Here is a 17,086-nt window from a genome sequence, read left to right as displayed (position 1 = left end):
CGGAGATGTGACGTCAGATGTCAACACCACGCAAACGTCTCCGCCGCCGCCAATCAGCGCCGACTCGAGCAGACTCTTGTAAAGATGGCGACGGGGAGACACAGAGGAGTGAAAGCTGGACGCTTTGCCGCTGTTAAACTCCGCTGCTCCGGACACCGTGAGAACTGACACGGTGGCGGGAGCGACGGCTAATCGACCCATTTGTCCGCCGTAGTACGCCGTTCGGTGCTGTGTGCTGTTCCCGAGGGTCTGGCTGCTTTTGTTTTCGGTCAGTCGTTGCATTGGAGACACAGCTCCATTAGCTTCAAGTTGGGAAGCCAATGCTAGCCCACGGCTAGCTGTGTTTAGCCCCATCGGCTGCTGGGGTCTCTCTGCACGGCAAACCGTGGGGATTGATTTGGCTGAGTGGTGTGAACTGCGTGTACTTAAAGTTTGAATTTCCACGGAAACAGCACCCATGACTCAGTCGGATTAAAACTACTTCAGGAGGAATACGAGGGCACCGACGACCTGGCATTGCGACACTGTTTGGAGTGAGTTTGCCGTCATGTATTTTCTAACCGGCTGGCCCCGGAGGCTGCTTTGTCCGCTGAGGAGTGAAGAGGAGCCCTTTCACATCCAGCCAAGCTCCCAGAGGTTTTACTTCGCCGTGCTGTCAGAGACGCAGCTCAGCATCTGGTTTAGTCGGGTAAGTTTAAAATAAATAAATAAATAAATAAAAAAAAGCCAGACAGCCTGCAGCTTGGGTTCAAGGCAGCTCATGAGCTCAGCTGTCCGGACAAAAACAAACGCGTGTAGCGCTACTGTCACCCTGCTTTCACCAGCTATCAAATCAAATCTGCGTTACTGCGTGGCAATCTGGCCCTCTGCCCATCCTGTTTATTAAAAAAATAATAATCGAGAAACACGTCGCGCAATAATGGTGACGTCGGTGAAGGCATGCGCCTTGACGCATCGCCAAGACGGTGCCAACCTGTACACCTATGACATGCGTGACAGGTGACATTGTTACGCATCACAACGGTGTGAGTATATCCGCATACGTGTGACGCGTACGAGCACAGATAGAAGGACAGATAGAAGCACAACACTTCTCCCTCGTTCGTGACTTAAAGGCTTAGTGGCTTTTCATCCTCGCAGCCACAGGAGCTGAAGTTCACCTGATGAATGTTTTATGTGAGTCAGAGGGCAGTACACCGGGTTGAGGTTTCTCGGGTAGATTCAGTTCTTTTGATGCCCCCCCTTTTTTTTCCTTTTTATTTCTATCACCCTGCAGCCTCAAAAAAAAAAAAAGGCTCCTGGAGTTCAAAGTTCAAATTTAATCAGCACTGTGTTTCCAATAGTTTCTGACTGCATGCTGTGGGTATGTTGGTGTTTCCAATAGTTTCTGACTGCATGCTGTGGGTATGTTGTGCCAGGCAGCAGCAACTCGACATCTGTTAAGCCGCCAGAGTTAAATGTTAAATGATGAATGTAAACAATCATGTCAGCACATTATTTCATTCTTTTATTTTCCTTTTTTTTCCCTCCACAGCAGCTTAATACAGAAGGAACATTCATTTTTCTAAATGGCCTCTGTGTAGTCGAAGGCCAATGTGTGCTCACTCTCTTTTTTGTAGTTATTATTTTTCGACATGAGGCGGTAATCTTATCAGTTATGAATTTAACTGTACGGAAAAAGGCTTCCTATGCTCAAACAGGCTCACTTAGTAAATCTTGAATCCTTTCAAACACACAAACAGAGCGGACCATTGTGGCGTCTTTGCGTGAGACAGTGGCAGCTACCACGAATGAGTTCCTATTTTCAACCGTTATCCTTATTTATTAATTTGTTTACAATCTCTATTTTAACTTCCAGACAAAGAATGGTGTCGCGCCGGCTAAAGGTTCGGCCTTTGAATATGAGAAAATGCAGAATGCCTCGTAAAATGTTTTGCGATTTCCTCCTTCAGCACTGTTTTCAGTCCTAGCACCAGCAATCAATGTAGCACAAAGGTCCTATAAAATTCCAAGTATAGCCTTTGTGCTCCGAACACTGTGAACTGAATACTCTTGCCCCCATTGGTTTTTGAATACATCACATTTAGCCACACTGATATAAAGAGGAGCTGTTTGAGTCGATAACCTGCAGACGAGGACATTGTTTACAGTAGACTGTGTTCCACACACAGCTTGTATATTATTGAGCTGTAGCAACAATGGATCAGGGTCACTGCTGATTTCCTGAGGCCCACACAGGATGTGACCATATTTTCCTTCCCCTCTTTCTTAAGACATTTCCCTTTAAGTATCAATAAGGCAACCAGGAAAAGAATCATGTCAGGAATGTCCACTGGAGCAACCTCTTCCTCATGACATGTACCTTTTAACATCTGTTGTGTTCATCATGTCATTTCAGTTCACTATCTAACCCAACTCCAGACACATGGACATATCGGGGGATCAAGTACTGTATTTTATAACGCAAACACATATGGTAAACTTGGTTATATAATATTGAGATTGTGATATTTAATATAGCATGAGCAATGGGGTGTGGAAATGTTGTTATACAGTTAATATTGTCCTCTGCTGACTCTGTTTCTTAGTTTATTTGACTCTCGTAGCCTAGTGAAAATAATTCAAATTTAAAAAGTCTATTCATATTTTTGTAACATGTAAAAAAAATACATAGTAAAAGTTGGAAAATTCCCCTCCCAGATTAGGATTGCGCTCAGCCATCCAGGTTTATTCTCTTTTAATCCCATCTGTCCACGACCCTGGTCAGTGCAGCCTGAGCCCGACTAGTTCATTTCAGGCACCGTTAGTTAATCCGTGTAACACAGCAGTTCAGCCCTCTAGTCACTCTGCGCTGCTACAGTTTTATGGGAGGGTGGAGGGTAGTGCTCAGGATGTCTAGGAATAGAGGACGGAATTTGTTGGTGTGGCGCTGTTATGCGATCGTGGCAACGTATTTGGCTCCGGGTGCCTGCGAAAATTAGCTGTGTATGGTTGCACATAGTTGTGTGTATGTAATCCTTTACTCTCTCCTGGGATTCCTTCAGTTGCACCAACTAACTGCATGTAATTGTGGCAGAGCATGGGAAATGGCAATGCAGGGGAAATATGGTCTCGAGTCACCACTCAGCTCAGTTAAAATAAAGTTCACTGGTTGTTTGTTTGGGATGACTTCATGGCAAGTTTTCCTTTTGGCCTCTGAGTTAGTGGGCAGAGCACCTGCCTGCCTGTAGCACTGGGTCATCCAGTGAGCGACTTTTCCAAACTTTAAATATCCTGAAAAGTGCACTACCCAAAGTTATTGATAATGATTTAACAGAATAGTACAGAGTAGAGTATTTTCCTGCGTATGAGAAACACCCCACCCTCCTTTTTAATATGTAACCCATAAACAAACGCAGTATCTAAATACATTATTAGGACAGTTTTGCCCACAGAGGCACTTACATAATGCGCCATAATTCCACTGAGCTGCCATAATGTTGAACTGTTTTCATCCCCAGCTCCCAGATGTAATAATAATACTGCCTAGAACTAGTGTGATTTTGTCCCTTTTAAAAAAATAAAAAATAAAATAAAAAATTGTTGTTTGTGATCTGATATCATTGCATCACTCATGTGACTTAGTATGAGGTCTTATGTTGCCTAGCTGGAATTACGTGAGCTGTTTCCCGGATTTCGTTACATGACCGTCGCTATTCAGTGTCATACAGTGTCCTGGTTCTTCTGCGCAAACACTCTTACATGTCCCACTGAAAACAGTATTAGATGCCTTACTTTAAAAAGATGCAGGACCAACATACTTTTGATGCAAAACATGTTTAACCGGTCTCAGTGGAAATACTACATCCGAAAAAATAAATGAGATGTCATACAACTCCTGTAGTTAGATTTATGGTATGACTCAGCTTGAGTTTCGGTAATAATCTGTGCTATTATAGTAAGTAAAACTCTACATTTTAATAATGAACCATAAATCACCTGCAGGGAGTTTCCACTGGTTGACGAATGATACCAATGAGTCAAGAATGGAACTTTATCAGGTGTTGTCAGCTTTATTACCAGTGTGCCTCTTGATCAACTGTTTTGAACACCTGTTTTCGTAGTGATTTAAGGTTGAGGCAAATTCAGGGCAAAATCTGCCAGTGTATGCCCGTTCATATATCTGTGTTTCATGGTATTAAAAAGTAGCCTGAACAACCTTTTTGTTTACTGGGCTAAAGGTATTTTTCAGATTCAATGAGCTTCACAAGGCAAGAATTAGCAGCTCAGCAACAGGCAGGTATCATAGACATCCCATTGTTTCCAGACAGAATTGTATGTGCGTTGCTTCTATACCAATGAACCAACATTGAGGCAACGAAACGAGAGGCAACAACTGACAACATTATTATGCTTTCTATGTGTTAAAAGCTGTTTTTTTTATGTTGCTGTGTCCAGAGCTCTCTGTTACTAGTTACTGGTTACTTTCAGATTGCTCTAGTAGTCTCATTATTAGTGCAATTTGGAGTCCAAATAGACCAAAACCTGAAGATATGCCATGCAGATTAGCACAGAGAAGAGAAACTAGGGCAGTAAAATGTTTGGTATTTTTGCATTAAAAATGACTAAATCTAAATCTGACATGCTGACTTTTCTTAACAGAAATATTAATCTGTTGTCACACTTATAGGCCCTTTTCAGAAACAGTGCACTTTGTGGTTCTCTAGCCGTTCTCCGCAGCCAACCAAGAACCTGGTTTGAACTCTGGGCACAAGCTCACCTGTTGTGCGTTCTGCTGTGTGTTGCGTTTTGCCCAGCACTGTGAGAAAAAAACAAAAACTGTTGTGGTGCAGTACAAGCCATAGAAAATAACAAGTGCAGAGCCACCGTTGCTGCGTTGAGTCTGAAAGGGCCATTACATTCAGACCTCAAACCTATTTAAAAGTAACTTTCATTTCATCAATCTTAAGACGTTTTTGACAGTGAAAAGTACATACTCACACAACTTGTGTGTTTTTAATTTATTTATTTTTGGTTATGATATGTGGCAGTCAGATGTCTGTGACATGCAGAATGTTTAAAGTGCTCATTTTCTTTCCCTTCTCCCCACCCACAGCCCAGTGTTTTGATAGTCAGCTATATCGAGTCTGCGAAGGCAGCGGCCCAGTTCGGCTTCTACCAGAAGGCAGAATGGAAACCAGACGACTCCATGATAGCTGTAGCAGTAAGTACACCACTCTATCATCTCATCTCATATTCACAGTTTCATTGATTCCCATTGGCTCCTGTCTTGTTTCAGTCCCTGTAAATACAATTAAATACATTAATTGCTTGCATAGTAAATACAAATATAGTACTCATATGACTGGAGGTTTCTCTGGAATTCCAAAAGGACGTGTTTTTGTTGTTCACTTCAGATGAAGTGCTGACACATATGCAACATTGTTGTGTTGTCAGCTGTCACCTGTAATCACCTCTTGTTCTCTTCCTCTGTCATACCCTCATCTGTCTTACCTGTGTGGTTTTCTGTTGTCAGTCATTTCCTCTCTTCATTTTAAGACATGTAGAGTTTCAGTCAGCCGTTGGAAGATGCTTCAGTAATCAACCGCAAACATTCTGTTAAAGAAAACTACAGTAGCAGCTTCCTTGTGCCTGTAATTGTAGTCCATCACAGTTGAATGCGCTCGGCGAATTTTCGAAAGAGGAAAGTATGGCTGCACTTTTCTAAACTGCAGAGTTTGTCCTATTTTCCCGTGGCAATGAGAGCGGAACTGAAACGCACTCCCTGAGCTCACTTTTTGCAACTTCACTTTCAATCATGCACACATAACACAGTGAGCGACGGCGTGACATTAGTGTGACATTAGTTAGGATTTTAAGGTGCCGTAAAGTAACTGGAAAGTAAAGGAGAATAACAAAATGTCAGGGGAAAAAGATGAGAGAGGATTGCAACTCATTCAGCATGAATAATCTCGTCGGTCTGAGGATAAGCAACTTAAAGTCAATGTTGTCGTCCATTTGATCTCACTATTCATGAACACTAGTTACATTCTGTTTAAGCAGCATTGTAAAATGACTTCTTGGCACCCGCTGTCTGTCTTTATTATCCAGTACATGTAGGTTCCTCCAGTATTTTCACACATCATTATTTATGATCTCAGCATGTACAAGCATTCAGACTGCAGGTTTCATTGTGGAAGAAAATGTATGACTCCCCCGAGGCTAGACAAGCTTTGACTTGGATGATCATCGCTTCAGGCCCAGTGCTTTCAGAATATAGTGGCCACTTCAAAAGAATTTAAATGGCTTTAATGTTGTGCTTTAGGCAAATACTGCAACACTAGAAAAGTGTACTACTGACTGTTTAAGTTACAATAGACTCCTCCAGGCATTAGAAAACGACCTGGTGTTGAAGTGTGACAAACAAGATCATCAAGATGAAGTTGATTTGGGGACAGCTGATGGAAAGAGCTCATTGTCTCTTATGATGAATAAAGACACTGAGCAAATGTGCCTTTAACATTTTCAGATAAGCAGTACTGTGATGATCTGTGTACTTTCACTCTGACTGTGCGTCAATCAACTCAGAGTGAAACAGTAGTTCGTTATGTAAGTTTACTGTCCTGCGGTTTATTCATTATAAATGTTTACATGTCAGCTGTAATTATTTACTTTACTCTCACAGAGAACCTATTGCAATCTATAAACTGGCTTTCGTGTGGGCATCAATCATCTTTTCCCTTGAACTTTGACCTCATTCTTAACTTGTCAAGCATGAGTGTGAGCTCTATACTGAGAACAGATTACATCCGTCAAAAAGGATCTACTTACTTCAGCTCTTTTGGGACATGAAGAAGGCCTCATTTTTTTCTGTTTTTTTTTTTTTTTGCCAATACAAATTCACCAGAATGCGTGATGAGGGGAGGATACATAGTCTTTGTCAGCTTGTTTTTCTTTTGTTTCTGTTAAAATTATCACCCACAATCTCCCTTCCTGTCATAGCTCTACCTTAGGTAAACTCCCAAGAAGAGCCCACAACCAAAGAAATGTGCAGGCTACCAGCCCACAAAGCTTAAAAAAAAAAGATTTTCTGTTCATTTCCTTGGAGATGAGATGACTATGTTCTCGCCAGCATGTTTTCTGTATGTGAGCCCACACAAGCTCTCTGATGTTAGCTTACCCAGACCTTTCCTCCACTGTCACGCCTCCAGTCGGATCATCGAATCTTTTGCAGTTCAGTTCCCTGAGCATATTTATCACCCATGAAATTTGGATTAAATTGTTCATGGTTAGGTTGACATATGCCTCCTTTTTAAGATGAGCATTGTAATCATTTTCAATCTGCCGTCTCTGTTTTTTACGCCTTTTTTCAACTCAGTCCAGGCAGAAAATCAACATTGCTGAGACGCGTAAACCACCTCTATTGATGTCATATATTGACAGCTGGACTGGTCTTGTTGTGTCCACTATTCACAACCCTTCCACTGAGGTCGAGAGCTAAACTAATGTATATTTTGCACATGATCGTGGACAAACAGTGGCCTTGTTCAGAGGAGAGACAGCATGTTTGATACCCTCTGGATGCAGAGACAGCAGCACGGCTGGATTTATTGAGTTCTTATTTAATTCCAGCGTCAAATTTAAGTCCCCCTCATCAAGCGTAATCCCCTGTAACAAGCCCTGTCTGCATTGAACTAATGTCTTGATACATACTGTGAATCAGAGACAGAACAGACGGGCGCTGCATCTGCTGTGTCAAACATGTCGAAGCAGAAGTCTGAGCTGTGGTAGTGGATAGGCCGGGCTGTTTATGCGAGGATTTTATGTAAATAAACAGGAAGCTTCTTCGTGATGATTACCATCTAGTTTCCCAGCACACGTGAGCTTTGCTTCCTTGATGAAGAATATCTGAGAAAGAGTATTTTGACCCAGGCAGGCACTGATAATCGAACTAGATATATGTTGATGTAATCTGATGAAAAATGAGGAAGACATTAACCTCTGACATGATATGTTCTTGTCATTACTCATGGTCCTTAGCCTGGCACTCTGCAGCTAAGGTGACTCTGTGAAGGAAGCGCCTTGAGTTGAGTAATCTCACACAAGGCAAGTGCCCGAGTCAGCAGATGACTCGATTGGCTTCCAAAGGCCATGTGATCAGCAACACAACGCAAGGATGACCGCCAAGACCCAGAACAGAAGCAGACGGCATCAAAACAAACCGCACACAGAGAATTGATTCATTCGAATCATTAGTGCCTGCTGGATGAACGCGCTGCTTTGTGCGACTGTGTGGACTCTGTCGGCTGCCTGGGATATAAAAGTGTTTACAAGATTAATAACTTTACATTTCTGTATTCAATATAGCCAAGAATAGAAATATGTGGCGTGCCGTGATTAAGGAACCTTCTCACCACACAGAAATCTTTGTCTAATTAGCAGAATAATCTTTTCTCTTTTCTTATAGTTATGCAGTCATCCAGATGTTACAGGACCAGGATATTTTCCTGTACAGATGTTTATGTTATGTGGTTGAGCAGTTTCAACAAGCCATATAATTTGGTTTCTTTTTATATTATTTCCATAATTAGGATGTGCTGGGTCAGGTGGAGATTTAGCATATTGCATATTACATAAGTTGGTGTAAATGAATTGTTGCATCACCAAAGAGTTCATTGTTTCCCCTTTTTTCATTTCATGTTTCAGAAAGTCCAGCTAATCCTACATTTCTTTTTTTTTTATAAACACTGCCAGGAAATGCTGCCAAGGCTGCAAAAAGATTTAGAAGTCAGTGTCGCTGTGAGCGCAGTCCATGTTCCTCCTAAAGCACCACCACTTGTCAACAAAAAATTGGCATTTATTTATAAAGACATAACATAACTTATTAGAATATATTAGCACCATGACCTCCTGCCCTCTTGGTGTCTGTCTCTGCCCCCCTCTCTCTCTCTCTTTCTGTATTTCTTTTCATCCCCTGCCTCTTTTAGTGAAGCCAAAGTACACATGAATGAATGTTGTGAATGTGTCTGGGAAAGCAGTAAGTCAGGCTTGGTCCCAGGCCCAACCAGCCAAACACAACAGGGAGCAGGTGGAGGAGTTAAAAATACCAGGGGCACGATCGTTCACTCACTTCCTGGGCACCTCAACACAAACACAGGGTTCGATTCTGAGTCCTGACTGGTGAAAAGTATTAAATCTTAATGTGCAGAGGACTTGTGTATGTGTGTGTGTGTGTGTGTAGGTCATTTATGTGGCAAACGCGTGCATTGACTGGAACAACCACAGTCACAACCACCCAGCCACAAACTGCATGTAATTTAAAACAGAAATACCTCTTTAATGCCAGCAGTGTTGTGTCTAAACTTGAGCTGCAGGTCCAATTGTAACGAAGCATTCATGCTCATTATCCTTCAGTCCGTAACGATTTGATATCATCTCATGTGATCATGTATGTTTTATGTTTGTGTGGTGTTTTTACTTCTCTTTCCTCGGTGTCTAGTCATAGCGGGATTTACAGAGCAGAAACTGTTCCTTTCAAACTTCCTGAAAATGAAGTTGAGTTCAACATCCGGACAACAATCTTGAGTTTTAAATTTGGCAAAGCATTCACTCGTCATGTTGTTGTTTAATTTATCTGTCAAGAGAACTGAAAGGAGAACTTCCAGAAGGACGCATTGGAGTGCAAAACTAACACAAACAACATTTCATGGTTTGCTTGAATGAATCACAATGTGTTATGTTATCCAGCAGCTATGTTGTGTCTTGAGCAGCTTTTATCTCCACAAAGCCATAACACTTTGTCACCCTCATTAGCATTGTAGTTCAATTACGTGGTGAGCAGACTTGGAGAAACGAGGCACTGCAGAACAAAGCCCAACGCTGCCCAGGCAGTAGTCCTCAATCCAACCACCAGCTGTTTCCCAGATGTTTGGCTGCTCACACACCCTGCAGACCTCGAGGCTAACGTAATCACCCTCCCAAACTGTGGCTAGGACTATCTTTAGCTGTTTGTGTGTGTGTGTGCCCCTGTGTGTGCATGAGGCAGACCATATGAGAGAAACAGCTAAAGCAACTGATGGGGTGAGAGGGATGGACTTTTTGTGTGTGTGTGTGTGTGTGTGTGGTAGGAGTCAAGAAAGGATGAAGTTCTTCAAAACAGGGGAAATACTCTTTCACTCTAACTCGTGTGTGTTTTGGGATCTGTCCGAGGCCAAAATGTTCCCTCTCTGTTTTTAGACTCTCGCTCAGCGGTGCCCGGGAAAGTGTTTTCACCAAAGTTTTATTTGGTGCAATTTTTTTATTGCACAGACGTAGTTCCACATGCCATACAAGTGCATATTATAAGCTCATACATACAAGCGTTGTAAGTGAAAAACAAAATAAAGTCTAAAAATACTCAACCTGTACTCACCTATTGTTCAGTCGGAGAATGTTTAAAAATAAGTAGCAGACTCCTAAAATTGTAGAGTCAACATTCCCTGCAGCATTTTATGTTTCTGTAAACTGATGCAACCCTCGAGTTCCCATCTTATCTCTGCTCCACACACTCACACACATTCAGGATATGGAGGCAATAACAAGAGCAAGCAGATTTAGTTGACACGCTTTTTAACTCTTTTTACTTTGTGTTGTGGCGTACTGGTTTAGGTGCTTCTTTTACTGTGTTCCCTCCTTGATCATGCAGAGCTGGTGAATTCTGTCACATTATAAAGGGACGGTAATGTTTCATCTGACAGCTTCATCTCTACTTTAAAACCAGTTTTCAGGCCTAAACTCTAATGTATTTATTACTGCTATCCTCTGTGATGAAGCATTTACTTTGCCTATACACTACTTACTGCTCTGCACACCAGTTTACCCAACAGAAATAAACAGGATTCAGCTATCAGTTACACATAATTCCTCTGTTACGAAAGATGCACGTAGTAGCAACGGCATACTAGTGACAGATTGGACCGTTGCTTTCCTCCCCACTGTAACTGTGAACTGATAAACCGGCGGAGAGATGGATCAGATGTCTTTTTTAGTTTTCTCATGCTGACAGCTGTGTGCTTTCAAGCTACATTTGGTAAGGCCGCGGTTACAGATGCAGACATCTGCATCTGCCATCGCATGCTGGTAGCACTGTTTGTTTAAAGTCCATGCTGGTAGCTAAAACACATCTGATTTGTGTTTAGCTAGGAATTTTGCATGCATTTCTATCCAAAGTGGTAGAACTGGTGTGTCTGTGAATTGTGTGAGCAGTCATATTTTTGTCAAAAGAGTGCACTTAAGTTAAGGGAACAGATATCCACAGGCTCTTGTGTGAGGACCTCCAGAGCTTGTTTAAACATGCAGAAGAGAGGCCTCGGTACTCGATTACACAGTGTAGAGTTTTCTGCTGACTTTCAACTTTCACTGCAGAAAACACTGTCTTTAACTCTACTTGCAAGCCCCAACTAGATGAGTTACCAAGTCAGCTTGTTCCTCTTCATTTCTTTTTGCTTGTGCCTTTACAGCAGCATTAAATCAATCCGTCTGATGTTCCCCTTTCTCGTATGCAGCGCCACGCATAGTTTAATAGTGTAAAAATGCCAACTGAAAAAAGTGGAAGTGTTACATGACAAGAGCCGAAGCCCTGTCTTCAGTCCCTGTAATTACAGTATCATCTATTATGTGCCCCGCACATACCGTACAATTATTGATTATGCATACGTGCCCGCAAAAACCACCAAGTTATTCAGAGAAACCAGGTTAAAAGAGGATGTTGGAAAACATTTTCATTCCCTTCAATAACCCGGTTGTTCTAAAACCACCACATGCATTCAGTCAATAGTCCGTCGCTTTATTTTTTCATCCGAGGCTGACATATTTTGTTTGAATTGGCGATTGGAGAGCTTTTTGGTCAGAGTCTTTGGACTAATGGCAGAGCAGGAGGACAGGACCTGAGAGTGTTTGTTAACTGTGCACATGCTGCAACTATGAGAGACTCTGCCTATCATATTATGTACCAAGCCATGACAAATCAATGATTTAGCTACTTGTTTGTACGAGTTCGGGAACTCTGATTGACACTGCAGTCCTGTATCTGCAGTGGAAACTGAGCTGAACTTGGCATCACTCATTTATAGATGCATCCTATTTTGCAGGCTCAGGAAAGACTCTTTGGGAGTAACTGCAGCTTTTGTTGCCTTTCCCATTTGACGACAAATCTTATAAAACTTCCCCCACACCGAGACACTGAGCACATTTTGTCTTTTTAAATCTCAGCGTCTGCGTGTTTATTGGGCCTCAGTTGACAATGACCGCCATCCCGCCTCTTCCTGTATCATTATCTCCTCCGCATGTGTGAACATACCGAGAGCACCAACCGTCCTCGAGACACTGGACGTATCTCAGTTGTCGCCTCTCTCTCTTTATCTCCGGCCCCTTTCATCCACAGTTTTTCACGTATCTTGACGAGATGAGTTGAAGCAAACCTAATCATAGTCACTGTGAAAAGATGAATGGCCGTGTGAATGCTTTCATGTATCCCGTGTGATCAAACTACAGACGAAAGGGGTGTGATGTTGAGTGGGAGACGCTGCTGAAGTTTGTCGTGGGTTGCCAAATAGTTTTCCCGCCCCTCTCCCCTCCCCCCATCTTTGATACTTCACTGTGATTCCCTGCCTCCTGTAATTGACGTGCTTTTGAAGTACAGTTGCAAGCTAGTCACACTCGCATTTCCTATCTGAGCCCACATAGGCCTGCTTCGGGAAAGAGCCACGGTCTGAATTCATGAATGGTTCAGCGGGGAGGCGCTCCTGGGATTGTAGGCTTCACATTGACAGGACTTTAGAGTTACTGTTTCGAAGTTTCTTTCCATCTTATGACATGCAAGATACAGTATTTCTGCTGGCCTGTGCACTGTTATGTTTACTGCTTTTATTTCTGTTAAAGGCAGGAGCATACCTCCATACAATGCAGACAATGGTCGACAATTAAACGGTGCTGCAATGTAACGACATGTAGATTTATTCAAGAACTCTACTTTATTAACAATTTATCAGTCAATTCCTTTTGCAGTTGTGGGTGATTGCCCAGTCCCCAGAGGGCTAAGTAAAAATGAGTAAATCCATTTTATGTTACTTTTATTCCTCTACATTTTATTATTAACTTATTGTTGTAAACCATTTTTCTTGTAAGGCCTTTACAGAAAACAGTAATCTAGTTGGATGTCTCGGTTGTTAGTGGTTAATTAAGCCCCAGCGATTTCCCCCTTTTAAACTTCTCACATGGTTTTTGGTGTTTGAGGCCCAAAGAACTCAAATTATACAGGATTTCACAAAAAAAAAAAAAAAAGCCAAGGGAATTGAAGAACATTGTTTGTTTTCTTCTTCTTTCCTCTCCCATAAATCTTCTCATGACCCCTCATGGGGTTGACACCTAGGTTTGGACCCACTAGACTACCTAACTTTATCTAAAAACTAAAACCCATGTTGTATTTGTGTTAAGAAATAAATAATGCCATCACAGTGAATCAGTTACAGGGCATTCATATGCTACTTGAAGTATATTATTGCTCATACTAATTGATATTCCTTCTGTAGTATTTATTAAAGTATGATTTGAACACAGGATTTGTAATAGAGTGTTTTTACATTGCCGTGTTGTGTATATATATTTCTTCCACCACGGCAATATTAAAACAGTTGAGATAAACATTCACTCATCTGAAAAATCACTATAAGAGAACCGAGCGTATTGTTGGGACATTGTTGAATCCTCGTTGTACTTTTTTTCAGTTTTATCATTTACATATGCAAACATGTATTTGTAAGGGAAGAATTTTGTGCGTCTAAATGGAAATACGAAGAGTCGTGCCACCGTGGTGGAGATACGCACTCTCTGGGTGCTTACTCGTATTTGTATGTGGACTATAATAACTAACTAGGTCATTGTAATGAGACTGTGTCCTACTGTGATCATTTTAAACTATATATAGTGCTAACACGAACATGATGAAGCAGCTATTTTATCTCTTCAACCTCGGTGCATGGTGACTTTTCTCAACACACTAAAGTCAGTGTAACATTGAATCAGTCTCCTCAAAGTCCTTTAATCTCACCTGCACTGTGGATTCAACTCTTTAAAGGTCACGATACAGGCAGTTTATAATCAGGAGTGTGTGTCACACACATTTTGGTGAGTTTCATTATATTTAGAAGTTAAACAATAACATGGGGATCTTTTTGTTTGTGCATGTCTCACTGCCAACCTCATATAGAGTCACGTTAGCTCATTCAGTCACGTCTGGGTCAGAGCGGCTGATGGTTGGTTGTTACAGTACATGTTAGGGTTGCAAATGGTGGAAAATTTCTCGTAAATTTCCAGAGACTCTCTATATGAAGCTAGGGAATTTTGTAGATATTCCAAATCAGAAACTTTCCATGGGAATTTATAGGAATTAACTAGTGGCCTCAATAGCCCTGTAGTAAGCAGTAGGGATGGGAATTGATAAGATTTTTACAATTCCGATTCCATTATCGAATCTGCTTAATGATTCGATTCTCTTATCGATTCTCATTTGGGAAAAAAGGTCATCTTCTAAATGTAATGCAGAAGGCATTTGTTTAACGTTAACTGTTATAGCATGTTTTACAAAGAAGCACATCGCGCTAACATGGTAGGCAGTGTGTTACCAGAGTTACCTTCCGTAGTAACCACAGAGGTGGTCATAGCCTGGCTGCTGCCGCTGCCGCTAGGTTGAGATTCATCTCCAGTCCGAAGCGTGTCAAAAACACGACATTTATTTAAAAATATTGCATGTTGTGCAAATGTTTCTGCATGTTCGTCGTGTTTCCTCCCGACGCTGTTATCTCCACTTTGCAATGATCGCAAGTCGAGCTGTCGCCATCTGTTTTGGTAAAATGCAGCCAAACTTAGGAGCGTTGGAACTGAGTGGGTGCCATTGTTTACTACCGATTGCACTGCACGTGCGAAACTTGCGTAAGTTACGTGGTGTAATTTGTCATGCTTGCTGGAATCGAGCGCGCGTAGCTTCTTGCAGAAGTTACGTGACGTAATTCGTGCTTTCTGGAATCGAAAGAGAATCGTTAGATAAACTGCCAAACGATTGAAACACACGGAACCGGTTCTCAACAGGAACCGGTTCTCGATTCCCATCCCTAGTAAGCAGTGTGCTATGGGCATGTGATTGAGGAATAGCAGATAGTCAAGTGTACCTGCTAAAATTTATTTTCCCCAACTAAGGACCAACCTTCAATTTTGGAAACTCCCAGTTTATTCCTGTTTATTCCCATACATTCCTGTTTCCAACTCCAAATTCCCAGAATTTTGCAACCTTTAGTATATGTTGACCATGTCGTGGCTCAGACGTGTCATGTCTAACATACTGTATCTACCTCAACAAAATTTAAAGGACGGCATTTGCATTAAAGGTTTGGGGAAAAAGCTTTGAATATTGTGCCACAACTTTTATGTAATTTTATTTTTAAAAATGACAACAGACACAGTTAACCGTATTGTTGTTATTATTACAAGTCTACACAGTTACCCCATAAATGACATGTAGATTTAAAATGCTTCTTTTCATGCTGAGATGTGCAGTTGAGTATTAAAAGAATCAAAAGGCAATTTAAGCTGCTGTATGTTGAATGTTTATACTCTCATTTCTTGTCTTTCCAGCAGATCTTTGGACTGTTGTTGTTTAGTAGTTTTTGCTTTTTGCAGCTCGTCAGTGGTTTTGTGGGACTCCCAGGGCTGTTGATGGGTTTAGCAGGCCTCGGCTTGGCTCTGTCGCCTCTCTGGCTGTGGCTGCTCTTTTCTAGCCGCGCTTCATGTTGCTGCTGGCTTCGCCCTCTCTATGGATTGGGTTTTCTCATTGCTATGGTGATGCGTCAGCTTGCGACCAACACTGTCGCTCCACTAGAAAAGTCAAGGGTTACTTCAGTGCACTGCCACCAATTATGAGCCAAACATTGGCATAGAGTGAAGCACAAATGTAACACTGTAAGTAGCAGAATAGTAGTTTTTGCAGTGAACTCACTCGCGTTCTCGGTTGTTTTGCATGACAGCCACTGCAAAACCATGGCATCTTACTGCTGACAGTGGAGCTCGGATCAGGTTTCGTGTCATGTTTCAGTCTACAGGCTCGATTTCAGCAGTTTTCCTGGCAGCATTCTGTGTCTGCATGTGTGTAGTTGTGGAAAAAGGCACTGTTGCAATATTGTCCTCCCATAAAATAGTAGATTTTGACATCATAGATGGTGTAAGCTTCACAACAGAACAGAGCCTGGAGCATGTGTGTTTTTAAAATGCTGACAAATTAGTTTTTTCAGCGCCCTTATCGCAGCTGCAGCAGTTTAGGAAAATGTCAAGCATCAGTTCCTGGGCATACGAATATCTTTTTAACTATGACAGGAATATTTATAGCTTATGCCTCTGAGATATAGGGGAAAAACGTGAACATGAAATACTAATCCTGGTCTTAGAGTCATTATTTGTGAAAGGATTCAGCCAAGGCAGACGCATCTACATCAGACAAAGCGTGGAGTTTGTTTTCTTGACATAAGCAGCATGATTAGAAGAGTTTTTTTAAGCTTTTAACAAAGACACACATCGTAATTGATGCCAAGCAGTTTCAGACCTGTCGACGTGGCCCTGCAGCGTCATGAACTAATGCAACCATCGGTAGTTCAGACCTACATTTGTGTATATTAAGCTGTTTTGGCCCAAAACAAGGTGAAAGTGAATATTTGTGGTATTTGCAGTGAATGCAGACTCACACTACCTTCTCCGTGACTGCAACAGATTATGTTTTTGTTAGCTGATGAAGCCCTTTTCTTCCCTTCTCTCCTCTTATTATTTCTCTTTTCTTGCTGCCTAAAAAGGCAGAGTGACTTTGCAAATTTATATTCATGTAATAATAAAACATTTTCATCTCTCTGTCTGATAAAAATGTATTTTTTTTTTTTGATAACAGTCCTTTCTCTCTGTTTTCAGACTGCCAAAGGCTACATCCTCTTGTTTGATGTGCTGGGTGGAGGAGATGACAAGTACCTTTATGAGCCTGTCTATCCAAGGTGAGTGCAGCACACACACACAAACGTATACACACACATGCTTA

The 17,086-nt window shown here is 41.7% G+C and overlaps 1 protein-coding gene across 1 annotated transcript in view; it reads left to right on the top strand.

Moving 5' to 3' along the window:
• Positions 1-17,086, top strand: part of ric1 (RIC1 homolog, RAB6A GEF complex partner 1) — a 33,522-nt gene continuing 16,436 nt past the window's right edge. Inside the window, exons 1-3 of the mRNA XM_019278326.2 lie at positions 1-688; positions 5,096-5,203; positions 16,963-17,042. Coding sequence (XP_019133871.1) covers positions 548-688; positions 5,096-5,203; positions 16,963-17,042 — 329 coding nt within the window. The 5' untranslated portion in view covers positions 1-547. The remainder of the gene's footprint in view (positions 689-5,095; positions 5,204-16,962; positions 17,043-17,086) is intronic.

Source organism: Larimichthys crocea, chromosome IX (assembly GCF_000972845.2).
Source record: "Larimichthys crocea isolate SSNF chromosome IX, L_crocea_2.0, whole genome shotgun sequence".
Lineage (NCBI taxonomy): Eukaryota > Metazoa > Chordata > Actinopteri > Sciaenidae > Larimichthys > Larimichthys crocea.
The sequence above is the reverse complement of the archived record's forward strand: the minus strand, read 5'-3'. Positions and strand labels throughout refer to the sequence as shown.